The sequence below is a fragment of the Mus pahari genome, chromosome 15 (genome assembly GCF_900095145.1).
Source record: "Mus pahari chromosome 15, PAHARI_EIJ_v1.1, whole genome shotgun sequence".
NCBI lineage: Eukaryota > Metazoa > Chordata > Mammalia > Rodentia > Muridae > Mus > Mus pahari.
Window position 1 is genome coordinate 39,664,849 of NC_034604.1, and position 24,158 is coordinate 39,689,006.

At 35.5% G+C, this 24,158-nt stretch overlaps 1 protein-coding gene across 1 annotated transcript in view; it reads left to right on the forward strand.

Annotated features, from left to right (window-relative positions):
* The window catches only part of Ythdc2 (YTH domain containing 2), a 61,820-nt gene that overhangs the window by 21,123 nt on the left and 16,539 nt on the right, over positions 1–24,158 (forward strand). The window contains exons 11-24 of the mRNA XM_021214279.2: positions 1,662–1,788; positions 1,981–2,046; positions 4,982–5,160; positions 5,374–5,470; positions 5,553–5,640; positions 5,726–5,806; positions 9,149–9,231; positions 10,317–10,422; positions 12,053–12,172; positions 12,470–12,742; positions 14,896–15,022; positions 16,557–16,762; positions 17,130–17,325; positions 23,781–23,890. Coding sequence (XP_021069938.1) covers positions 1,662–1,788; positions 1,981–2,046; positions 4,982–5,160; positions 5,374–5,470; positions 5,553–5,640; positions 5,726–5,806; positions 9,149–9,231; positions 10,317–10,422; positions 12,053–12,172; positions 12,470–12,742; positions 14,896–15,022; positions 16,557–16,762; positions 17,130–17,325; positions 23,781–23,890 — 1,859 coding nt within the window. The remainder of the gene's footprint in view (positions 1–1,661; positions 1,789–1,980; positions 2,047–4,981; positions 5,161–5,373; positions 5,471–5,552; positions 5,641–5,725; positions 5,807–9,148; positions 9,232–10,316; positions 10,423–12,052; positions 12,173–12,469; positions 12,743–14,895; positions 15,023–16,556; positions 16,763–17,129; positions 17,326–23,780; positions 23,891–24,158) is intronic.

The following is a 24,158-nucleotide window of genomic DNA, read 5'->3' on the forward strand; positions in this document are numbered from 1 at the left end:
ATCCTGTCTGCTTCACTCACCTCTGTTCCCCAGGGACCAGAATAAGTGTGCTAATACTTGCTCAATAATGCTATCTTTAAGCATTTTCATCAGATGGTAATGTCTAATATGAAAGGATACAGGAAGCTCTTTGCCTCTCTCCTTTCCTGTCTTCCTTTTTCTTGTGGGTTTGTCTGTTTGCTTGGAGAGGATTTGGCTGTGTAAGCCAGCCCAACCTTACACCCAGGATCTTCCTGCCTCAGATGCACTGGAATTAAATGTGGACACTACCACACCAATCATTCTTACTTGAGAATGATTTTCAACTTTGTATTGTCTTAATTGTCCATTTGTTAATATGTGCCATCTTTTTCTGCTTCTGGTGTGCCAAGAGATTTAGTGTGTTTATGTCTGAGAGACTTTATATTTTTAAACTGTGAAATTTTTCCTTTTAAGGTTATCTCAGCCAACCATGCTTACTTTATTTCGATACCTATCTAGTCCCTAAGTTCACTGGTTTGCACCACTTTTGAATATATATTAATTTATAAACCCTCTCAAGAAGTGTACCCGGGACTGGGGAGACTGTATAGTGGGAAGAGAGGCTTACTTAAGTCCCAAGGGGGTGAGTCTTGATCCTCAGATTCTATGTAGGGAAAAGAGAGAACAGACTCCTCTCAGGTTATTCTCTGACCTTCTCACAGATTCCATGTCATGTGTCCCTTAAATTAATAAATAAATGTAAAATAAAATTAAACACATGCTCTCTTGTTCTCATCTTAATTCCTTAGTGACCACCTTAGGATATACTAGGTCTATTGATCTTAAAGTCTCTATTCTTTTTAAAATTACTATTTTATTTTATTTATTATTATTATTATTATTATTATTATTATTATTATTATTATTATTGAGACGGGTTTGCTGTATAGCTCTGGCACCTCTAGAAATCACTGTGTAGACCAGACTGGCCTCTAACTCAGTGTTTGCCTGCCTCTGCCTCCTGAGGGATTAAAGGTGAGTGATACCACTGCTGGCTGTTGAAATTACTGTTATTTACATGTATATTAACTCAGCCTATTGTTGGCTTATCACTTTGTCTACTACATTGCTTTAAAATATTGATAAAGCAACTTAAATATTTAACTATGACTCTTGACTGTCTTCCTTGGTTTCTCTGGTGATTACTAAATTACTTTGAATATGGTCATAAAAGTGTGTAGTGTTTATTTCTCTTCTTGGGTCATTTATTTCTTTGAGTTTAGTATTATAGTAATCTAAAATCCTTAAGAACTTTGCTTTAAGGCATTTATTGCTAGTTATTGATGGAAATTAACTTTTAAATTCTTTAATTCTATGTCTTGTTATTTAATAAACAAGGCAATATGTAGATAAAAAATCACCATTGAAGGGTTCTGCAGCCAATAGCTTTCTTTTTTTTCCTCTTAATTATATAAATAAACCTTAAATAATTTCTTCTTATTCCTCAAAAGATAGACTTTATTCTACCATGTTTATGCAAGAACATTTGTGAATGGGAGAGTTGAAGGTTATATAATGTTGCTGTCATTTAAAATGAAGGAACCAGTCACAGGTTAATTGTGTAGTCAGTTCTACTACTTAACTAAAACAATGGAAGACTTTAATATTTGAACATTTAACACATCCTTTTCTTCTTTTAGTTGATTATAGGCATAGTGAGACCAGTGCAACAGCTCTGATGGTTGCTGCAGGACGGGGCTTTACGAGCCAAGTAGAGCAATTAATTAGTATGGGAGCCAATGTCCACAGTAAAGCATCAAATGGCTGGTAATTTTAGATTGTATCCATTCTTTGTATAGCATGATATAGTTGCACACACCTTTGAAATTTTCTTATGATTGTCCTTATTTTAAAATCTGTTGTATAATAATTGATGTATAATGAGTAAATAATTTTGGGTGACTAGTTAAATAATTTTGAAAACATTATTTCTCAGTCTAATATCTTTGAAATTTGCAGGATGGCTTTAGATTGGGCTAAGCACTTTGGACAGACTGAAATTGTGGATCTTCTAGAATCTTACAGGTAAAACTTTAATATTACTTAAAATTAATTTTACTTTTAAAAAAATCATAGCCGTGTAAATCAGAGTCTGTAAAAGGTAAGGCACTTACTCTCTTTTACCTGGAGATTTACTTTTGTAGTTGTAAAAGAATTTTCTTCAGGTTATTAATAAGACATATTATATATATTTACCTTATTTAAAAACTTTTTTGAAAATTTGAGAGATTTCCACTTAAACATGGTATATGGAGAATGAAGAGGTAGCTCAGTCAGTAATGTGCTTACTGAATAAATGTGAGGATCTAACTTTGATATCCAGAACACACGTAAGAGAGCCCCTGTGATGGTACATTTTTGTAATCTCAGCACTGGAGAGATGGAGACAGGAAGATGAATGGGACTCCCTGACTACCCAAACTAACCATTTACTTGGCAAGCTCCAGGTCCCAGGAAGAGACTCTGACTCAAAAAGAAATGGGGATGGTATCTAAAAAAATGACAAATGAGGTTGACCCCTGGCTTCTATATATACGCTCACATGCACGTGAGCACCTATACAAAGATGATCATGCATAAATCCATAGCACATATATACACACATTCAAGACATGATAGATTCAAATGTATATTTGTCTCTGCATTTCCCCTACCAGAATGATGATTTTTGTTTTTTGAAGTGTGAACATTTAGGGGCCTATGTAGATAACTCAGTGGTTAAGAGTGCTTCCTGAAGATTTCAGCACTCGTAAAAGGGGGCTCAAGACTTCCTGTAATTCCAGCTCCAAGGTGTCTAATGCTCTCTTCTGGCCTCCATACACATAAGTAAAATTAAATCTTGAAATAACTGAAAGTTTAAAACTGTCAAGCAGAGAGGACATAAAACAGATGGATGTTATTAATGAGTTTTGGCATGATAGGTATCATGCTGACTAGAAATAACTAATTTAGCAAAGCTAAGAAAACTCAGTACCAGTGAGAAACAAGCTGATTTTAGTGTCAGAACTCTGTATATACTTGTTCTGTGACCTTTGAATGGCAAAGGCCTAAAATAATTATAGATTTCTTTTAACTTCTCTTTGATAAGTTTGTAGCATGCCAGGTCATCTCCTGTACCCACATGATGTTCCTTCCTCTCTGGCAGGAATGGGAGGTCAAGCTGCACAGGCTTTAGGCTTAGACTTTGACCATCAGGTTCCTGGGTATACTGAGAAGTGGAGATAAGTTATCACACAACAAAAGGGTTTCAATAAAAGGTACAGACGCCACATTGAAATATGGTAGCAGATATATGGCAGTAGGAGTAAATAACAAAGAAATGGCTAAAAAGTATTGAAAAGAGCCCTGGATCATGGGACTGTGGATTTTAATTAAAATTCCATGAACTTGTTTTCTTATTAATACTGCATACACTATTTTAACTAACAAAATGAGAAAAATCACCAATGCAATAAGGGTATTCCCACTGCCCCCCCCCCCATGTGTGTGTGTGTGTGTGCGTGTGTGTGTTTCTGAAGATGGAACCCAGGGCTTGAGCATGCTATGTCAGCATTCTTCCATAGATCTATATCTCTGGTCCCTAATTATCTTTCATTAGACATTTTAGATTATTTTAGTCAGGTATTTAGATAAATTACATAGTTTTTTTTAGATACTAAAGCAAATTTTAATGTATTTTAGAATACATTGGTGACTTCTATTTGATTTTATCTTATATAAAAACTCATATAGCTATATCTCTTTTACTAAAAAGTCTCAAAAAACCTAAAATATGGAGTTTGAGATTAAAATGTAGCAAAGGCACTTTATTTAAGTCCATAATAAGATATTTCATTTTGTAGTAAAATTTTATTGAAATATTGCCTGTACCTCAATTCACATTTAGTGACTTTTTTTAAGTGTTCAGAGTCATTGCAGTCAATATTAGAGCATTTTTAATCACACACAAAAAATTGTGCCCATCACAATTTACTTATTTTCCCACCTAACTCCCAGTTCTTAGGCTAGCCACCAATTTATTTCTTCTTTCTATTTCTTAGTCTATTTGGTCATTTTGTGTAAATAGAGCAATATGATATGCAGTCTTTTGTAACTTTCTTTTCTTTTTAATCTTACTGATTTTAATGTTTATCTGTTTTATTTCCAACCAATAGTCCTTTCTGTTGATATACCATGGTTCATTTGTCAATATATGAATATTTAGGCTATTTTCACTCTTAACGATTATAAATAGGAACTCAAATATTTAAACTGACAGTTAATATAGATATCTAACCCTATCTATCCATCCATTATCCATTCATCTATTTCCATTTCTCTTCTACCTGTACCTAGGAGTGGAATTGCTAGGAAATGTCATAAACACTGTGTTTATCCCTTGGAGAACTGCCAGTGTTCCAAAATTGCTGTATCAGTCTACATTTTTTTTTCCCTAGGAATGTTTTAGTATTTCTGTACTATCCCTATCACCTAACTGCTGTTTTTTGGTTTTTCGAGACAGGGTTTCTCTACATAGCCCTGGCTGTCCTGGAACTCACTCTGTAGACCAGGCTGGCCTTGAACTCAGAAATCCGCCTGCCTTTGCCTACCGAGTGCTGGGATTAAAGGCGTGCGCCACCATGCCCGGCTCTAACTGCCTTTTTGATGTTAGCCTTCCTTTTGGTTGTGGAATGGCACCTTTGTAGTTTGGGTATATATTTCCTTAGTGACAGTTTATGTTAAGCATCTTGATATATTTATAAGTCATTTTTGCATTTTTAATGAAGTTTCTTTGGGTTGTAGTTTTTCTAAAAGCACTTACTAAATTTAACTTGAGTAATATGTTTACAATCAGCACACAAATTAACTATAGATAATACATGAAGTGACAACACCTTTAGGGGATATTGGGATTCTGTGGAAAACCTTGGACTTTAAGTCTTATTCTTTTCAATAAAAACTGATTTGACATTTTTCTTAGTGCTTCATTGGAATTTGGAAACCTAGATGAAAGTTCCTTGGTTCAAACAAATGGAAATGACCTTAGTGCAGAAGACAGAGAGCTACTGAAAGCTTACCATCATAGTTTTGATGATGAAAAAGTAGACTTGGATTTGATCATGCATCTTCTATATAATATCTGCCATAGCTGTGATGCTGGTGAGTACTGTTTGAAAGAACTGGAGCAAACTCTGTTGAAAATTAGTATTTAGGTGTAAAATTTTTTTTCTGTAATTCTTTGATATATGCAAGAGTGATTCTTTTATAATCGTATACCAATACTTGAACTCACATCATATTATTCTTTATTACTAGTTTTGTTGATTGTGTTTAATTTCATAAGATTTACTATTAAAAATGTTTTTCTCCAAGGTGCAATATTAATTTTTCTACCTGGATATGATGAAATTGTTGGTTTGAGGGATCGTATCCTCTTTGATGACAAGCGGTTTGCTGACAATACACATAGGTAAACTATAAAGATCTGTACTTGTTCCTTATGCTAGCTGACAGGTACTCGAGTGCATTTTTTTCTTTTTAATTGTAAACAGGTATCAAGTCTTTATGCTTCATTCAAATATGCAGACATCTGATCAAAAGAAGGTATTAAAAAATCCACCTGCAGGTGTCCGAAAAATAGTAAGCATCATGAGATCTTTTATGTTCTGTTTTTTAATTCATTGATCTATTTTCATATTAATAATAAAATCATATTGCATTGCAGATCCTTTCCACCAATATTGCTGAGACAAGCATCACTGTCAATGATGTTGTGTTTGTTATTGATTCTGGTAAGGTGAAAGAGGTATGTATGAAGAAGTTCTATTTGTACTTAATGAAGACGGAGACTTTCACTTACTGGAAAATTTATAGACGAGTTTAACACAGTATATGTTGTTTTTAACTAAACTATTATTAAATTTAGTACGTGGGATATATTTTGGTGTTCCAACAAAGTAGGCAAAAAGATTAGCTTCTACTTACTAATTACTACTAAGAAAGTAAAGAGTTTGAATAGTTAAAATAAAAATTTGTCACATTGTGGCAATATGATTACATATTTTCTGTTTTCCTCCCATATATGGGGATGGGTCATATTCCACTTGTTCATTGATATCATTTAATGCATCATAGATAGTATATAGTAGGTGTTTTGAAGATATTTATTAAGAGAACCTTGATTAACAAAGGAAAATAAAAACCTGGGAACTAGGGCTAGGGAGATGGCTCACTATTTGTTCTTTAAGTGTGAGAACCAGAGTTCTAGTCCTCATAACCTGTGTAAAAGGCTGAACATGTTACTGTGTGCTTGCAATTCCCGATGCTAGGAAGATAGAGACAAATCACCAAATCTGAGCTCTAGGTTCATTGAGTAGCCCTGTCTCAAAAACTGTAGTGGAAAGCAATCAGGAAAAATGTAAGCTGTGGATCTCTGGCTTCCAGACACACACTCACCCACACATATGCATGGACACATACATAAAAACCAACAGCAACATAAATCAGGGTGAACACCACTACATTTACTCAGCAAATGCAAATCACTACCTGGCTATTTGTTGGTTCTTTCATTCCATTGTGGCATTTCATAAATTGCAGCAAAGACCTCAGAGTGTAAAATATTTCCTACTGGACCCTTTGCAAAAGAATTTCTTCTATCATAAATAAGTGATAACATTTGTTTCTTTTCAGTATTAGCATGACTAATAGTTCCCAGTGTAGCTAACTTTTGCTAGATCATATAATAGAGGTAATTGGTTTTTAAGGAAGAGATGACTAAGTGGATATTAGTAATCATTTTTAGTGTTAAAGTTAATGTTTTTGATATAATTTTAGGATTATCTTACAGAGAATAAAATTTTATAAATTTTGTTCAAATTTATTGTAAAACAAGAATAAATATGATAGTGTCAATTAAGGTAAGTGATAAGCCTTTAAATCTCAACACTTACCAGATTTGCTGCATACCTATGCTTCCTGCATGGGGGAGATTGAGACAGGATGGTCTAAGGTTCACAGCTAGCATGGCTACATGGTAAGAACCTGCCTCAAAGAGGAGAAAACAAAGTGCAGATCCATTGCTCTTAAATTATTTAAAGCTGAAGGGAGTAGGTTTTGAGTATTTTAGAAATTAATTTCTTTAGGTGTTATCAAATCATGACTTACGCACAAAGATAGTATCGAAAGTTATTTTATATACAAAACTAACAAATGAAACCGATATTATAAGCTAAGTAGCATATTTTCAAAAATTCCTTAAGTAAACTTATTAAAGAATACATTATATTTGCTCTCTGTATTAGTTTTATACAAGAAAAAGCAAGGACACTGAATGCTTGAAATATGTATTCTTCCTAGAAATGTATTTAAAAATATTTCTCCTATCCAAATGGTGGTTGCTCATGCCTTTAATCTCACCTCTTGGGAGGCAGAGGCAGGCAGACCTCTGAGTTCGAGGCCAGCCTGGTCTACAGAGTGAGTTCCAGGACAGCCAGGGCTACACAGAGAAACCCTGTCTCAAAAACACAAACCAAGAACCAAACCAAACAAAAAATTTCTCCTACAGCAGATATTCATTGACTTTAGGCACTTTGAGGCAGGCTGGTGTTAATGATTATTTTCATATTTTCCTTTGATACATTCAGGAGAGGCTTCTTGGTAACTCGGTAGGGTTTTAAGTAGAAAGGGTTAAAATACTTTACTTTGAAATGTTTAGTTTGCTAAATCATTTTTCCAGAGATTTTCTCCCTGAGAAACATTTCAGCAAATATCTTTTTCTGGTCACTCCTATTTTTTAAAATGGTATAAATATGATAAAAAAAAAACATTATCAGAGAATCCTATTTTTACATTTTATACTTTGTTGTTTAAAGTTTTAAATTTTTTTTTGACATGATAATCACATCATTTCCTCCCTTTCCTTTCTTTCCTCCAACTCATCCCTTGCCTGCCCCTTCCCTCTCTCCTGAATATAGAAATCCAGCCTGCTCAGTGTATCCAATGTAACCTGTACATACGTGATCCGCCTGTCCTTGTCTGGGGAAGACCATGTCTCCTGCTCTCAGTATCCCCCAGTTGCCTGTAATTCTTTGTCCAGGGTTGAGGCACAGCAGGCTTTCCCCATTCCATGCAGAATGCCCATTGATGTTGTCCTTGTTCAGGTTATGTCTAGGTAGCCATGTTGATGTCACAATAAAGTCTTGGTGTCTTGTGAGAATCAGTTTTTATTAAACTGTAGGAGAGAACTGCAAACAGCTCTGCAAAGCATAGCATAAGGAATTGTATAGGTCTTCTAAGTTCAGTTTGCCCTTCATTAGAATACTTATAACCAGGAAACCCGAGGGTTTTTTGTTTTGTTTTGTTTTATTTTGTTTTGTTTTAATTAGATATTTTCTTTATTTGTGTTTCAAATGTTATCCCCTTTCCTCATTTCCCCTCTGAAAACCCCCTATCCCATCTTCCCTCCCCCACTTACCAACCCACCCACTCCAGCTTCCCTGTCCTGGCATTCCCCTACACTGGGGCATCGAGCCTTCATGGGACCAAGGGCCTCTCCTCCCACTGATGTCCGACAAGGCCATCCTCTGCTACATATGCAGCTGGAGCAATGGTTCCCTCCATGTGTACTCTGGTTGGTGGTTTAGTCCCTGGGAGCTCTGGGGGTACTGGTTGGTTCATATTGTTGTTCCTCCTATGGGGCTGCAAACCCCTTCAGCTCCTTGGGTCCTTTCTTTAGCTCCTCCGTTGGGGACCCAGTGCTCAGTCCACTGCCCGTGAGAGGAGATACAGAGACAAAGTGTGGAGCAGAGACTAAAAGGAAGGCCATTTAGAGACTGCCCCACCTGGGTATCCATCCCATATACAGTTACCAAATCCAGACACTATTGCAGATGCTAACAAGTGCTTGCTGACAGGAGCCTGATACAGCTTTCTCCTGAGAGGCTCTGCCAGTGCCTGACAAAAACAGAAACCTCAGTTTTTAACAAACAGTTTCTTCTAATAATCAAGAGGGGGCTTTAAGTTTAACTTGGCATGTAAAAATATGTCGATAATATTTATTTCCTTGTTAGTAGTACAGATCATGTTTTAGCACAAAACTGATTTTATGTTAAAATGATTTAATTTAAAAATGATTTAAATATTACAGAAGTCCTTTGATGCACTGAATTTTGTTACAATGTTAAAAATGGTATGGATTTCCAAAGCTAGTGCCATACAGCGCAAAGGCAGGTAATGTATATTGTATGTTATAATTAATGCATAGCTTACTTTCATTTAATTGCCTGTGATACTGATATTACATATTTCATATTTGTCATATATTCTTCCTTTTATGCTATGTTAGTTTTCATAGTAGTCTTAATTTTATAGTGACTTTTCCAAGCAAACTGTTTTGATACTTTAAAAAATTAATTAACTAGAAAATTTTAAATTATATTCCTTTATTTTGAATATGTGTCAGAGGCACTTACATGCTATGGCATACGTGTGGTTTTCAGATGAAACCTTTCAGGAACTGGTTTTCTTCTACCATGTGGTTCCTGAAAATAGAACTAAGGTCTCTGGGCTTAATGGCAAATGCCTATAATCCCTGCGCTATCTCACTGGCCCTTTGGGGTAATTTTCCAAAAGTTAAATTTAGGCTATGTTGCAAGCCCAAGTGATATCAAATGTCAGTGTGGAGAGGGGAATTGAGCACATACTCCCACCTGGGTCTGTGGAGCTGCTGGGAGGGGAAGAGAGCGTTCTTTATCCTTTCTTGGTTGTGAACTGCGGAAGGGTGGGAGTATCTGTCATCCATCCCAGACACTAGTTATATCCCTGATTAGAAGAACTAAACGGAGGCTACATCATTATATTTTCTGATGCTTTCCAAGAAACTGTGTCTCTGTGATCATAGGGTAAATGCCAGAGCTTTGTTGTTATGTAACCCACAATTTGTTAACTCTGATCAGTGGACCTGAACATAGTGCTTGATAACATCTCAGTGACGTTGATTAAATTTAAATTACTAAGCATTCATGCTTTGAATTTCACTTGATTTCATATTTATGCTACAAACTGATTTCTTTGTGTGTTTCTTTTTAATCTATAACTCTTGATGGCATGTTTATGAATCTTGCTCAGTAAATGATAATATTGAGTCCCAGAGCACAAAATACCTTCTAAATGTATTTGTGGAGGTTAAATGAGGATTAGAACTCAGATGTCTTGATCATGATTTGTTTTTCTGTCTCCTAAATCACATCAGTATGAAGTTTCATTATTACTGTATTTATCCTTATCTGAGTCTTAATTTTATGTCTTATTTTAAGAGCGGGACGATGTAGACCTGGAATTTGTTTCCGTCTATTTAGTAGACTTCGATTTCAGAACATGCTGGAATTTCAGACGCCAGAACTCTTGAGAATGCCATTGCAGGTAGACCTAAAGCTCTAAGGCTTTGTGGGTGAGGGGACAGGTCTCATTTCATTTCTACAGACTGGGCTTGAATAAATTCAGTTTGCAAAATAAAATCATAAGTTTTATGAAGTGGGATATAGCCACAAAAATGATTTTTCTCTATAAATCTTACTGAGCCTTCAGATATTTTTTAAAGTTACTGGTATACATTTAAAATATGGGAGCCATTCAAAAATAAGTGTGTGTGTGTGTGTGTGTGTGTGTGTGTGTGTGTGTGTGTGTGTACTTCTAGCATTTTAAAAGTCTCAAATATATATTGTGGATTTTGAAAATTCTAGATAGGATTAGGAACTAAATCTAAGTTATAGGAGGTAACCCCAACATCATAATGTAAGATGCTGAGCCTCTACCTTTGTAATTCTATTATATTCACGGAGATCTCCAAATCTTCATTGCTTTTCTTTGAGTTTTCTGCTTTCATGGAAAACTACTAGAAGAATATCAGTTTGATTCTGTTTGAAAGATTTACTCTTTTTATTTTTATTTTATATGCATGCTTATGTGTCTGTATATAAGAATGCCCATGTATATGGTGCCTTTGGAAGCCAGTATGTCTCCTCACATCCCCTGGAGGTGGAGTTGCAGAAGACTGTAAGCTGCCTGACATGAATGCTGGGATCTCAGCCTGGCTCCACTGCTTTTCACCACCAAGCCATCTGTCCAGCCCCCAAATTGGCTTTTTAGTCTTGAAGCCTAGATACTTGCTTCCAGTCTTTCAAGTGATACAGAATCACATTTTTGACATTCGTATCCCTGTGATTTCATATTGCTAATGTCTTTGCAAGATTTTTTGTTCCTCAGATATATAATGAAAAACTTTTGGAACCTAAATTATTAACTAAATTCTTCAGATGTTCCGAATCCCCTGTCCTCATGTTTCTACTCTTTCCAGATTTAGTGTTTTTTAAGTTATACTTACTTCTTTCGCTTTCATGTGTGCTAACCCATTTCTGAATTTCTTTTCCTTACTTAATTTATGATTAAACTCCTATTATGTACATCTTAGTGTAAGTATCATTTCTTCTTGGATACTGTCTTTGACTTCTAGTCTTCTTCTCCAGCTCCTTCTGGAACTTAATTACAATTTATGTACTGCCACACCCTCATAGCACCCGGTATCCTTCATAGCACTTAGCATAGATATAAGTAATTATAAATAATGATGTGCTAAAGTAATCTAAGGTCTGTTTTTCATTTTTCTATGAACTCCAAAAGAGCAGGCATCTATCCATTTGTTGCATATGCCTGACCGTCAAAAGCACCCAAATATTTGTTGAATGGAAAAAGATGATAGAATGAAGTGATCATAAAGGGAGAAAAATGACTTACTGTTTGGATAGTTTCTCTTTAAGTGGTGAGGGTAAAATCTGTGAAAAAAAAAAAAACAAAACATTGCCAGCAGGGGCAGTGATCATTTTGGTGTCAGTTGGTTGAGGGTGTTACGAGCAAGTTTCACTGAAGATGTTGTTCTTTCCCCTAATCCTTTGCTAGTTTGTGATTGGGACTCAATAGTTCTCATGGTTTCCTTAATATAAAAGTCAGTGGTATAGTTTTACCGTTTCTAATTCTTTTGTCATTGTGGTTCCAGGAACTTTGCTTACATACCAAACTGTTAGCCCCAGTTAATTGCACCATTGCTGACTTTCTTATGAAAGCCCCTGAACCGCCCCCAGCTTTAATTGTAAGAAATGCGGTTCAGATGCTTAAGGTTGGTGTTTTCATTATTTTACTTGTTTGTGTTTTCAACTTAAAATTTAAACTAAATGAGCATATGCTTTAAATAGTTTTATTCTTTTAAAAATTGTTACTTGATCAGTACTTTAGTGCTTTTATAATTTAAAATAGTAGATATAGTTGTTATATATATATATATATATATATCTAACACAAAATATATTTTTATGTGATATGATAGTAAAAGAATATTTACATTATTTCATACTGTGTTTTTAATTTAAACATCATTTTGAGGTATGTCAGTCTTTTTTCTCCTCCTTTTTCCTAGACAATAGATGCAATGGATGCATGGGAAGATCTGACTGAACTTGGGTATCATTTGGCTGATTTGCCAGTAGAACCGCATCTTGGGAAAATGGTCCTGTGTGCTGTTGTTTTAAAGTGTCTGGACCCCATCCTTACAATTGCCTGCACACTTGCTTATCGTGATCCTTTTGTGCTGCCTACCCAGGCCTCTCAGAAACGTGCAGCTATGCTTTGTAGGAAACGTTTCACTGCAGGGACTTTCAGTGACCACATGGCACTTCTGAGAGCGTTTCAGGTATTGTTGTCACTTTTGTTTATTGTTAAATGTGGTGTATTTAATACATTCTGGGGCAAGTATAGCAGTTTAAAAATTAAAATAAAAACTAAATACTCTGTTAATTTTGTTTTACTTTGGAAGTCACGTTTTATTTATATTTTTATTTTATTTTTTTAAAGATTTATTTATTTATTATATGTTAGTACCCTGTAGCTGTCTTCAGACACTCCAGAAGGAGTCAGATCTTGTTATGGATGGTTATGAGCCACCATGTGGTTGCTGGGATTTGAACTCTGAACCTTTGGAAGAGCAGTCGGGTGCTCTTACCCACTGAGCCATCTCACCAGCCCTATTTATTTTTATTTAAGATTTATTTATTTTTATCTGTATGAGTATTTTTCCTGTACGTATGTATATATGTCATGTGTGTACCTGATGTCTGTGGAGGTAAGGAGTTTGATTCCCTGGAAGTAGGATTATGGGTGGTTGTGAGCCACCATGTCAGTGCTTAGAACTGAACCTGGGTCCTCCACAAGAGCAACAGAGCTCTTAACTACTGAGCCATCTCTCTAGTCTTAGAAGTCATGTTCTATCAATAGGGCAGAAGTGGACAGGGGAAAGATCATGAGGCCTCAACCCTACACAAAGAAGTACAGGCAACTAAAGAATGCAGAGAGGGAAATAGTCTTCCCCAATGGTCAGCCCTGAAAACATACATACATTATATAGATTGAGCATCCTATATTTAACAGTGTGTGTGTGTGTGTGTGTGTGTGTGTGTGTGTGTGTGTATACACATGTGCTCGTGCATGTAACAGTTAATGAAGAAAGAGGCCATGAATATGAAAGCCAAAAGGAGTATATGGGAGAAATTTTAACTCAATTGATATGATAGCAGTTGTATATAAAGTAAATGACAAGTCTAGTTTGATTATAAAATTTTAGATTTTTGCTCCCCTCTTATCTAATTAGGATTTATGCATACATATACATATTTACAATGTTTAAATATTGCTTACTCTTCAGTCATTATTTGGCCAGAAATAACTGTTAAAATTATTTATAATGGCTGTTGCTATATAGAAGACACAGAACAAAGACTTAAAGAAAAACATCTTAGATTTAGTATTATTTGTGAAATTCTTTTTTTAACAGTATTTTTCTTACGCACTTAAGACTTTATGTCAATAATTTAATTTCATAAACAAAAAATAATTTAAAATCTTAGAAAACTATAGTGAGATATTGAATAAAGAAAGAATGATAAGATACCTCTGAGGTGAGAAATACAGTGTAATTTAGAAATCCAGATATTTAGGGAAAATACATTATTTCTTAAAAAGCAAATGTCTTTTTTTTCTTTGAATTTCTTGACTCTAGGCTATGCCTCTCTACATCCTTACATTTTTCTTGTTTATATGGAAAGCACTGCTTCAGGCACTCAAATTTTTTCTAACATATGTAATTTCAGCAGTTGCAAACCCTTTTATGATTAATATTAAGTAATGCACTGTTCAGCTAGGATATTAGATAGTATATATTATAGACACTTAGTAATAATCAGAAATCTGCAGTAGGATTCCTGTGTTGTGTCCTTTCCAGTCCTTTGAAAGCAGATGAGATGAGATATGGCTTATTTTTAGTCATGTTCAAGCCAGAATAGCATATTTTCAAAGGCCAGATTTTTATATTGTATGTATGATTTCTAGAAACCCCACTTTTGATTTCCAATCAAATTGGGAGAATTGCATAGAGATTATAATTATTTTCATTATTAGAACTTTTAGGATTCCTAGATATAAAATATTTTAATGGAATATATAAGTGGAAAGCCTCTCACAGTTGTAATAAAACTAGCTGTTTATATACCAGCCCCAAACTAGATCTATGAGAATAATTATTTTTACAGAGTTGGTTATTTGAATCACATGGTGTTTAGTTCTCATTGAGAGTTTTGAAACTCAGTTGATATCATACCAGCTGTGTATAAACTAAATGACAAGTCTAGTTTGATTATAAAATTTTAGACTTTTGTAAAACTATCAGAATAATACTTTACCTTGAGTGTCTAGTATAGTAGTGGTATTATTTTGTTGCCTCAGTTAGATGTGATTGGCAGACAATTTTTGTTCCAGAATCTGTGTTTGTTTCTTTGTTTGTTTTTTTTGTAGGCATGGCAGAAAGCACGAAGTGATGGGTGGGAGCGAGCCTTTTGTGAAAAGAATTTTCTTTCACAAGCTACAATGGAAATCATTATAGGCATGAGAACACAGTTGCTTGGTCAGCTTAGAGCATCAGGTAAAGATTCCCTACATAGGACACCTTTTACTTCATGTTTTCAGATTTAAGGTGATGACAGTTTCTGTTCTCTTTACATAACACTGTCTGTATTCATGAGCTGATGTTTACACTTCTCCAACCTCTGTACTTTTGCTTGTTGATGAAGTAAAATATTACACTGGTTGTGTAAAACTATATAAACTATGTGTAAAACTATGTATAAAGGTGTATGAACGTGATCAGTATACCCTTTTGATACTGTTGGCAGAGCAAGTTTTATATATATATATACATACATATATACATATATATAAAGTTGTTATATTTACTTTTAACTCTTCCAATTAGAAGTTGTTTAACTTGGTGAATTTAAGTGTGTGTGTGTGTGTGTGTGTGTGTGTGTACACTTAATATAAGAATATGTGAATATAAAAATTTAAGTAGATTAATATAGCTGCTGTATACATGTGGAACACTAAAATGATTGGTAATACCTTGAAGGTATGCAGTTTTTCTAATGTTACTGTTTTCTTTTAGAATGGCTTTGAAGGTTTTGTTGTTTTTTAAGTAACATAGTTAACTGAAGTGATAGTCATTAATACCCAAATCTGGTTTTATAGGTTAGTCAAAGTATTAGGGTAAAGAGATAATTGAGAATTTAGATTTGTTTTTAATATGGGAAAATGTAAAGGGTTTTTAAAATTTAAGCATACAGCATGCATACTTAACTATACTGTTAGAGATGATGTCTGAGAAAATGAAAATATGGGTAAAAGTCAAAGACTGGTTTGGATTTCAAGTTGTGAACTTGGAGAATGTTTATGATGGCAGCTGTCTTGGTTTGATTTCTTTTGCTATGATAAAGACCGTGATCAAAAGCAACCTGGGAAGGAATGGACTTATTTCAGCTTTTAGTTGTTACACCAACAAAGGAAGTCAGGGCAGGAACTAGACAGAAGCTCTGGAATTGTTGCTTGCTGACTTGCTCTCCATTGCTTGCTCAGCCTGCTTTCTTACACCATCCAGGACCACCTGCCAGGGATGGCACTGCCCATAGTGGACTGACCCCTGCCACATCAATCAGCAATCAAGGAGATACCTCACAGACTTACCTATAGGCCAGAGGGGGGTATTTGGTATTTTTTTAAGTGAGGTTCCCTCTTCTTAGATGACTCTAGCTTGTCAGGCTGACAAAAAGCTAACCAACCCAGCAACTGATCAATGGCTTTACAGAAGAATGTGCATATAGAGGCAGGTGTAATAGCCATCCACCAACATCCCAAATGCTCAGGACAATGAACGATAAAGCGACAGTTGGAATTACATATGATATCTTTTCCCAGTAACTTATATAGTTCACCTAGCCTGAACAGATATAAACTTTGCTTTGTTAGTTTTATACTTCACATTTGCCAGAATGGATAATGTTAGTCATAGAGATAGATATTGTTAAATTTGTGTGAGGTTACATTTTCTGTTGTCAAATGTCCATAAATGTTAAAGTGCCTTTTGCGAAATAGAAAAGATTAGTATGCTCTTTTTGTCCACCTAGGTTTTGTTAGAGCACGAGGTGGTGGTGACATTCGAGATGTTAACACAAACTCCGAGAACTGGGCTGTTGTTAAAGCTGCATTGGTAGCAGGCATGTATCCTAATTTAGTCCATGTGGACAGAGAGAATGTAGTATTGACAGGGCCAAAGGAAAAAAAAGTACGCTTTCATCCCACTTCAGTTCTCAGTCAGCCTCAATACAAAAAGGTAAAACATTTTTAATGCTCTTAGACCTTGTGGTAATGAAGATAAACAAAAATACTCCAACTACCTCTGCTTTAGCAAAATAATTTGGAAAATGTGTGTAATAAAATATTAAATCTTAGAAATAGAAGAGGTAACATTGGAAAAGTAGTGAGGGAATCTCTATAAACCAGAACAAGGGGTTGCTTCAGTTTTTGAGTACTAATGTACATTATGTTTTACTAAAGAACTTAAAAGTATTACCAATAAATTAAGGGATTGACTTCCTTTCTTTCTTTCTTTCTTTCTTTCTTTCTTTCTTTCTTTCTTTCTTTCTTTCTTTCTTTCTTTCTTTCTTTCTTTCTTTCTTTCTTCCTGTCTATCTTAATAGATTCCTCCAGCCAATGGTCAGGCTGCAGCGATTCAGGCATTGCCCACGGATTGGCTTATTTATGATGAAATGACCAGAGCCCATAGAATTGCTAATATCAGATGTTGTTCAGCCGTGACACCTGTTACTGTCCTGGTGTTCTGTGGACCAGCAAGACTGGCAAGTAACGCTCTTCAGGAACCTTCATCCTTTAGAGGTAAATGTAGTATGAAGTAGTAAAAATCTATATGAGATAAACTAAGCCAATATCATAAAAATACAAAAATTTGTGTGGTTTTTTATAACATGAGACAGTTAGAAAATACTGAATTATATTTGACATAGTGAGACAATTAGGAAATACAAAGGAATGTTTGATATAATGAGATAGTTAGGGAATATTGAGGTGTATTTGATATAGTGAGACAATTAGGAAATACTGTAAGGCATATTTGATATATTTTCCTGAGACAGGAAATAGTAATATATTTCAGTTTTGTTGAAATTTATTTTCAGGTAGCAGGTTGTTGGTTTATTTTTATTAATCTTACTGATGGGAAGATGTTTGTTTTCTACTTGAGTTTAAGTAATAATAAAGATAATTTTTTTAAAGTAACTAATATTCTTATCTTTATGTGAATACTTTTTAATATGTTTTTTCTACTTGAATATTTAATTATTTTTCTAATGCTATTACTTCTTACATTTTCAGGTTATTTGTTACAGTAGATTGCTGAATAATGATGCCCATTCTTATTTACTTTGCATGTTGGGTGTAGAATCTGATAAATGTGCAAGTTGTCAAGAAGATAGCGTTAGGTGTCTTCTGTCTGTCACTCCTTCTGCCTCTTCCTTTGAGGCAGGCTCTCTGTGAACCTGCAGCTTGCGCTTTTTCAGCTAGGCTGGGAGCCAGCCAGGCTCTGTGATTCTCTTGTGGACAGAGCATCTGGTTTGTTACTGTGTGTGCTGGGATCCTAACTGGCCGCTGTGACTGTGCACTGAGCATTCCTGCCATAGAGCTGTCTCTCCAGCCCATGCTACCATTTATTTGAAATTGAAAAACTAGAAGTGTAGAAAAAAAATCCAGAAGCTGTGTACATTATAAGAGAAGAGGTCTTTTTAGATATGTGTAAGGCTGAGATGATTAGGAGACCCTAAGTGAAGTGATTTTAGAAGGCATTCTGTTGTCTGTATCTCTTAGAGTTCAGGAGAAGTGTGGGAAGTACACATTTCAGAGCTATCAGATTGTAAGTATTTTAAAGGCATGAGAAGGCTTTTAGAGAAGAGGAAGCAAGTGTTGAAGGTAAATATGTTTTTTTTTAAAGAAATGGTTGGCTCTGTTAATTGTTATTTGAGTGAGAAGATATAGACTGAAAATTGTAAGTTGGGTTTTGGCAATATGGCATTTGTCAGTTGTCTTGTCAAGAGCAATGTCAGTGACAGATGGGCTCAGAGGAGATTGAGTTTCATGGAGAGTAGGATTGACATGATAGGAACCCATTATAGTAATACACCTTTGTAATTCTAACCCTTGCATGGCAGAGGTATCAGGGGTGTTGAAAAGTCAAGGCCAGTCTGGTTTATACAGAATTCTAGTCGGGGCTACACAATGAGGGGTCCAGTTAGTTGTTCTTCCTATAGGGTTGCAATCTCCTTCATCTCCTTCAGCCCTTCCCCTAACCCCTCCATTGGGGTCCCCAGTCTCAGTCCAATGGTTGTCTGTGAATATCTAAGTCAGGTCCTGGCAGAGCCTCTCAGAGAACAGTCATACCAGGCTCCTGTCTGCAAGCAAATATTGGCATCAGCAATAGTGTCGGGATTTGGTGTCTGCAGATGGAATGGATCCCAAGGTGGGGCAGTCTCTGAATGGCCTTCAGCTTCTGCTCTATTTTTGTCCCTGTATTTCTTTTTGAAAGGGACAATTCTGGGTTAATTTTTAGATGGGTAGGTGGCCCCATCCCTCCACTGGGGGGCCATGTCTGTCTATTGGAGGTGGTCTCTTCAGGTTCTATCTCCTCACTGTTGTGTATTTCAGCTAACATCATCCTGATTGGGTCCTGGGAGCTACTCACATCCCTGGCATCTGTGACGTTTTAGTGGTTCCCCAAGTTTCCCACCCCCCACTGCTACTATTTTTATTCTTTCTCCTGGCCATCTGAACTTCTCTCCTGCCTCTTCCTATACCTGGTCCTGTCCCCTCTTTTTTTCTCCTCCTTCCCTTTCCTACCCAGGTCCCTCCCTCCCTCTGCCTCCTATGATTATTTTGTTCCTCCTTCTAAGTGGAATTGAAGCATCCACACTTTGGCCTTCCATCTTGTTAAGCTTCAGATGGTCTAGGAGTTCTATCATGGATAGTCTGAGCTTTGGGGCTAATATCCACTTACCATGTATGTGCTTTTTGGTTTGAGTTACCTCACTCAGGATGACATTTTCTAGTTCTATCCATTTACCTCCAAATTTCCTGAAGCCATTGTTTTTAATAGCTGAGTAGTATTCCATTGGGAAAATGTACCACATTTTCTGTATCTAGTCTTTCATTGAGGGATATCTGGGTTGTTTCTGGCTTCAGGCTATTATAAATAAGGCTGCTCTGAACATAGTGGGGCACGTGCCCTTGTTATATGTTGAAGCATTTTTTGGGTATATGCCCAGTAGTGGTATAGCTGGGTCTTCAGGTAGAACGAAACAATTTCTAATTTTCTGTGGAACCAACAGATTGATATCTAAGGGGTTGTACCAGCTTTCAATCTCACCAGCAATGGAGGAGCGTTCCTCTTTCTCAATATCCTCGCCAGCATCTACTGTCACCTGAGTTTTTATCTTAGCCATTCTGATTGATGTAAGGTGGAATCTCAGGGTCATTTTGATTTGCATTTCCCTGATGACTAAGGATGTTGAACATTTCTTTAGGTGCTTCTCAGCCATTTGAGATTCCTCAGTTAAGAAATTTTTGATTAGCTTTTTACCCCATTTTTTAATTGGGTTATTTGGTTTTCTGGAATCTTAACTTTTTGAGTTCTTTGTATATATTGGATATTAGTCCTCTATCAGATGTAGGGTTGGCAAAGATCTTTTCCCAATCTGTAGTTTGCCATTTTGTCCTATTGACAGTGTTCTTTACCTTACAGAGGCTTTTCAGTTTCACCAGGTCCCATTTGTCAGTTCTTGATCTTAGATCCTGAGCCATTGATGTTTTGTTCAGAAAAATTTCCCCTGTGCCCATGCACTCAAAGCAGTTTCCCACTTTCTCTTCTGTTAGATTCAGTAGATCTGGCTTTATGTTAAGGTCATTGATCCACTAGGACTTGAGCTTTGTGCAGGGTGATAAATATGGGCCAATCTGCCTTCTTCTCATGCAGACAGCAATTTAGACCAACGTCATTTGTTGAAGATTTATTTTTTTCATACTGTATGGTTTGGCTTCTTTGTCAAAGATCAAATGACCATATGTGTGTGGGTTTATTTCTGAGTCTTCAATTCTATTCCATCGATCTACCTGTTTGTCTCTGTACCAGTACCATGAAGTTTTTATCACTATTGCTCTGTAGTACAGCTTGAGGTCAGACATGGTGATTCCCCCAAAATCTTTTATTGTTGAGAATTGTTTTTGGTATCCTGGGTTTTTTGTTATTCCTGATGAAGTTGAGAATTGCTCTTTCTAACTCTATGAAGAATTGTGTTGGAATTTTGATGGAGATTGCATTGAATCTGTAGATTGCTTTTGGTAAGGTAGTCATTTTCACTATGTTAATCCTACCAATCCATGAATGAGCATGGGCGATCTTTCCATCTTCTGAGGTCTTCCTCCATTTCTTTCTTGAGAGACTTGAAGTGCTTGTCATACAGATCTTTCACTTGCTTAATTAGAGTTACACCAAGATATTATTATTTGTGACTATTGTGAAGGGTGTTGTTTCCCTAATTTCTTTCTCAGCCCATTTATCCTTTAAGTAAAGGAAGGCTATTGATTTGTTAATTTTATATCTAGCCACTTTGCTGAAGTTATTTATCACCTGTAGGAGTTTTCTGGTAGATTTGAAGTCACTTATGTATACTACAATATCATCTGCAAATAGCAATACCTCGACTTCTTCCTTCCCAGTTTGTATCACTTTGACATACTTTTGTTGTCTAATTGCTCTAGCTAGAACTTCCAGTACTATATTGAATAAATAGGAAGAGAGGGTCAACCTTGTCTTGTCCCTGATTTTAGTGAGATTACTTCAAATTTCTCTTTGTTTAATTTGATTTGGCTGTTGGTTTGCTGTATATTACTTTTATTATGTTTAAGTATGGGCCTTGAATTTCTGATCTTTGCAAGACTTTTAACATAAGGGGTATTGTATTTTGTCAAAGGCCTTTTCAGAATCTAATGAGATGATCCTGTGATTTTTTTTTCCCTTTGAGCTTGTTTATATAGTGTATTATGTTGATGGATTTCTGTATATTGAACCATCCCTGTATCCCTGGGATGAACCTGCTTAATTGTGAATGGTGATTTTGATGTGTTCTTGGATTCTGTTTGCTAGAATTTTATTGAGGATTTTTTCGATATTCATAAATGAAATTGGTCTGAAGTTTTCTTTCTTTGTTGGGTCTTTGTGTGATTTTGGTATTATCACTGTGACTTCATGGAATGAAATGGGTAGTATTCCTTCTGTTTCTGTTTTGTGAAATAGTTTGAGAAGTATTGTTATTAGGTCGTTTTTGAAGGTCAGATAGAAATTTGCACTAAAACCATCTAGCCCTGAACTTTTTGTTTGTTTGTTTGGGAGACTTTTAATAATTACCCTGTGGGGGTACCAGTTTGTCCTGGTGTTGGTGTGGGAGGGAGGGCAGAGGGTCTCACCTATGAGCCTGGTTTTGATGGACCTCCTGGGAGTCAGGCTTTCTCTGGGTGTGGGAGGGGGTCTGGAGCACTGGCTCTGAGTCAAGTTGTAGGCTGGAAGGAATTAGTGCTTCTTTATGTTGCTTCTTTTGAGAACTTTGTTCAGATCATTGGCCAATATTGATTGGCAGGAATTTGGTTTTTTGCTTAATTTTTCCATTTATTTATTTTAACCTTCTGAAGGCTGTCTATTAGTTTTGATAATTTGTTTTTCTGGGCAGAAACGTTTTATTTAATCACCTTTGTCAGTTGCTGAGGCTTTTTTCCTGTGCTGTGGGAATTCTGTTCAGGAATTTGGCATATGTTGTGAAGTGTTTTCCCTGTGATTTTCTTTAGCATTCTAAGTGGTTTTGTTTGAAGTTAAGGTCTTTGATCTAGTTTAAGTTGATTTTTATGCAGAGTGAGAGATACATCATATCTAATTTCATTCTGCAAGTAGATAACAAATTTGTAAGTACTATTTGTTGCAAAGGTTTTCATTTTTTCCTGTGGGGTTTGGTGGGTTTTTGTTTGTTTCTTTGTTGCTGTTATTGTTGTTACCTTTGTCCAAAAGTTATCTGTTTGGGTTTTTCTCTGGGTAATCTGTGGCATCCATTAGTCATCAGTTAATGTCTGTGTTTGCATGAGTACCATGCTGTCTTTATCACTTTGGTAGTGTATAGTTTAATGTTAAGTAATGTTGAGATTTTCAGCAGTGTTATTTCTACTTAAAGCTGCTTTGTTATCCACCTTCGGTTGTTTTGTTTGTATGTGTATATATTTCCATGTTAATTTTAGGATTTTTTTTTTAGTTTAGCTCTGTGAAGAAGGTCTTTGAAAATTTGGTAGAATTGTATTAAATCTGTAGATTGCTTTTTATAGTATAGACATTTTTACATATTTATCCTGCCAACCTAGGAAAAATGGCTTTATAGCTTTAAAACTTTTATCTTTTTTTACCACATTTTAAGTTGTTTAGATTACTGTATATTCAGATTGATTAATCTTATATGCTTTACTTTTAGAGCTGAAAAATTTAATTCTTCTGTTGCAGTGATAATTGTTTTTGTTTTTTGTAACTTAATTTTTAAGATTTATTTTCCTCGGTGAGGTAGGTTTGAGTTAAAGTATTTTCCCTCCCCTTATGAGAGTGTTTCTCTTATATCTGCACTACTTATTAAATATTACTTATGTATCATTTTCTAGAGTATTTAAAGATAACTCTTAAATTTGGAATCTTTAAGCTTTGGGTGTATTCTATATCTTCTTCAATGCAGCTATTAATTATATAAACACTATACCCTCATTTAGTATTTTTGTTTACCAATAAAGTTAGTATGTTAATAAAAGACCTACTTGCAATGCTTTGCTGCCCTTATATTGCTAAAATATTCTTTGAAAATTGTCCCTGTTTTTAAAATTTACTTGCCTTGTATTCCTCTTTGAATGCAACAGCTTTCTTTTTCATTTTAATTAATGTTTTGTTTCAGAAAGTTCAGTATATTGTATTTATCTGTACCCTGTATTAAATTCAGTAGTACCTCTTGGTAGCTGTCATAAAGATTGGGCATATTTTTGGAGTCTCTTCTTCCTCCGTGGGTTCTGGGCATCAAACAAGGCTTGTTCAGTGCTGAGACATATTGTTGGCTCGTATTATATATATTTAGATTAAGTTTATATTCTGTTTGATTAGATGAACTTCCATATGAACTGCTAAGACTGTAAGGAGAAGTATCTGTTCTGCTCCTCTCTGTCATTTTGTAACATTAGATAAAATGGTTAATTTTTCCTGTGTGTTGTGACAGCGGATGGCATTCCCAATGACAGCAGTGACAGTGAGATGGAAGACAGAACTACTGCCAATTTGGCTGCTTTGAAACTTGATGAATGGCTTAACTTCAAACTAGAGCCAGAGGTAAAGTGCTTTGTAATAGGACATACATCTTTTTTTAGTTAATATGATTGAGATAGCATATTAAAATTTTTATCTTTAATACTGCTCCTTTAATATGGCTTGGTTTTCAATTTTCATAGATCCCCTCATGCATCCTCTGCTACATCATGTTTTTCTTCTGTCAAAGGATGTAACACAACATAGATGTGGCCCAGTGGCTGTTATCTCATTTCATTTGTGCTACTTAAATTGGATAATTTTTAACTAACATATTCTTCAGTCTATGATC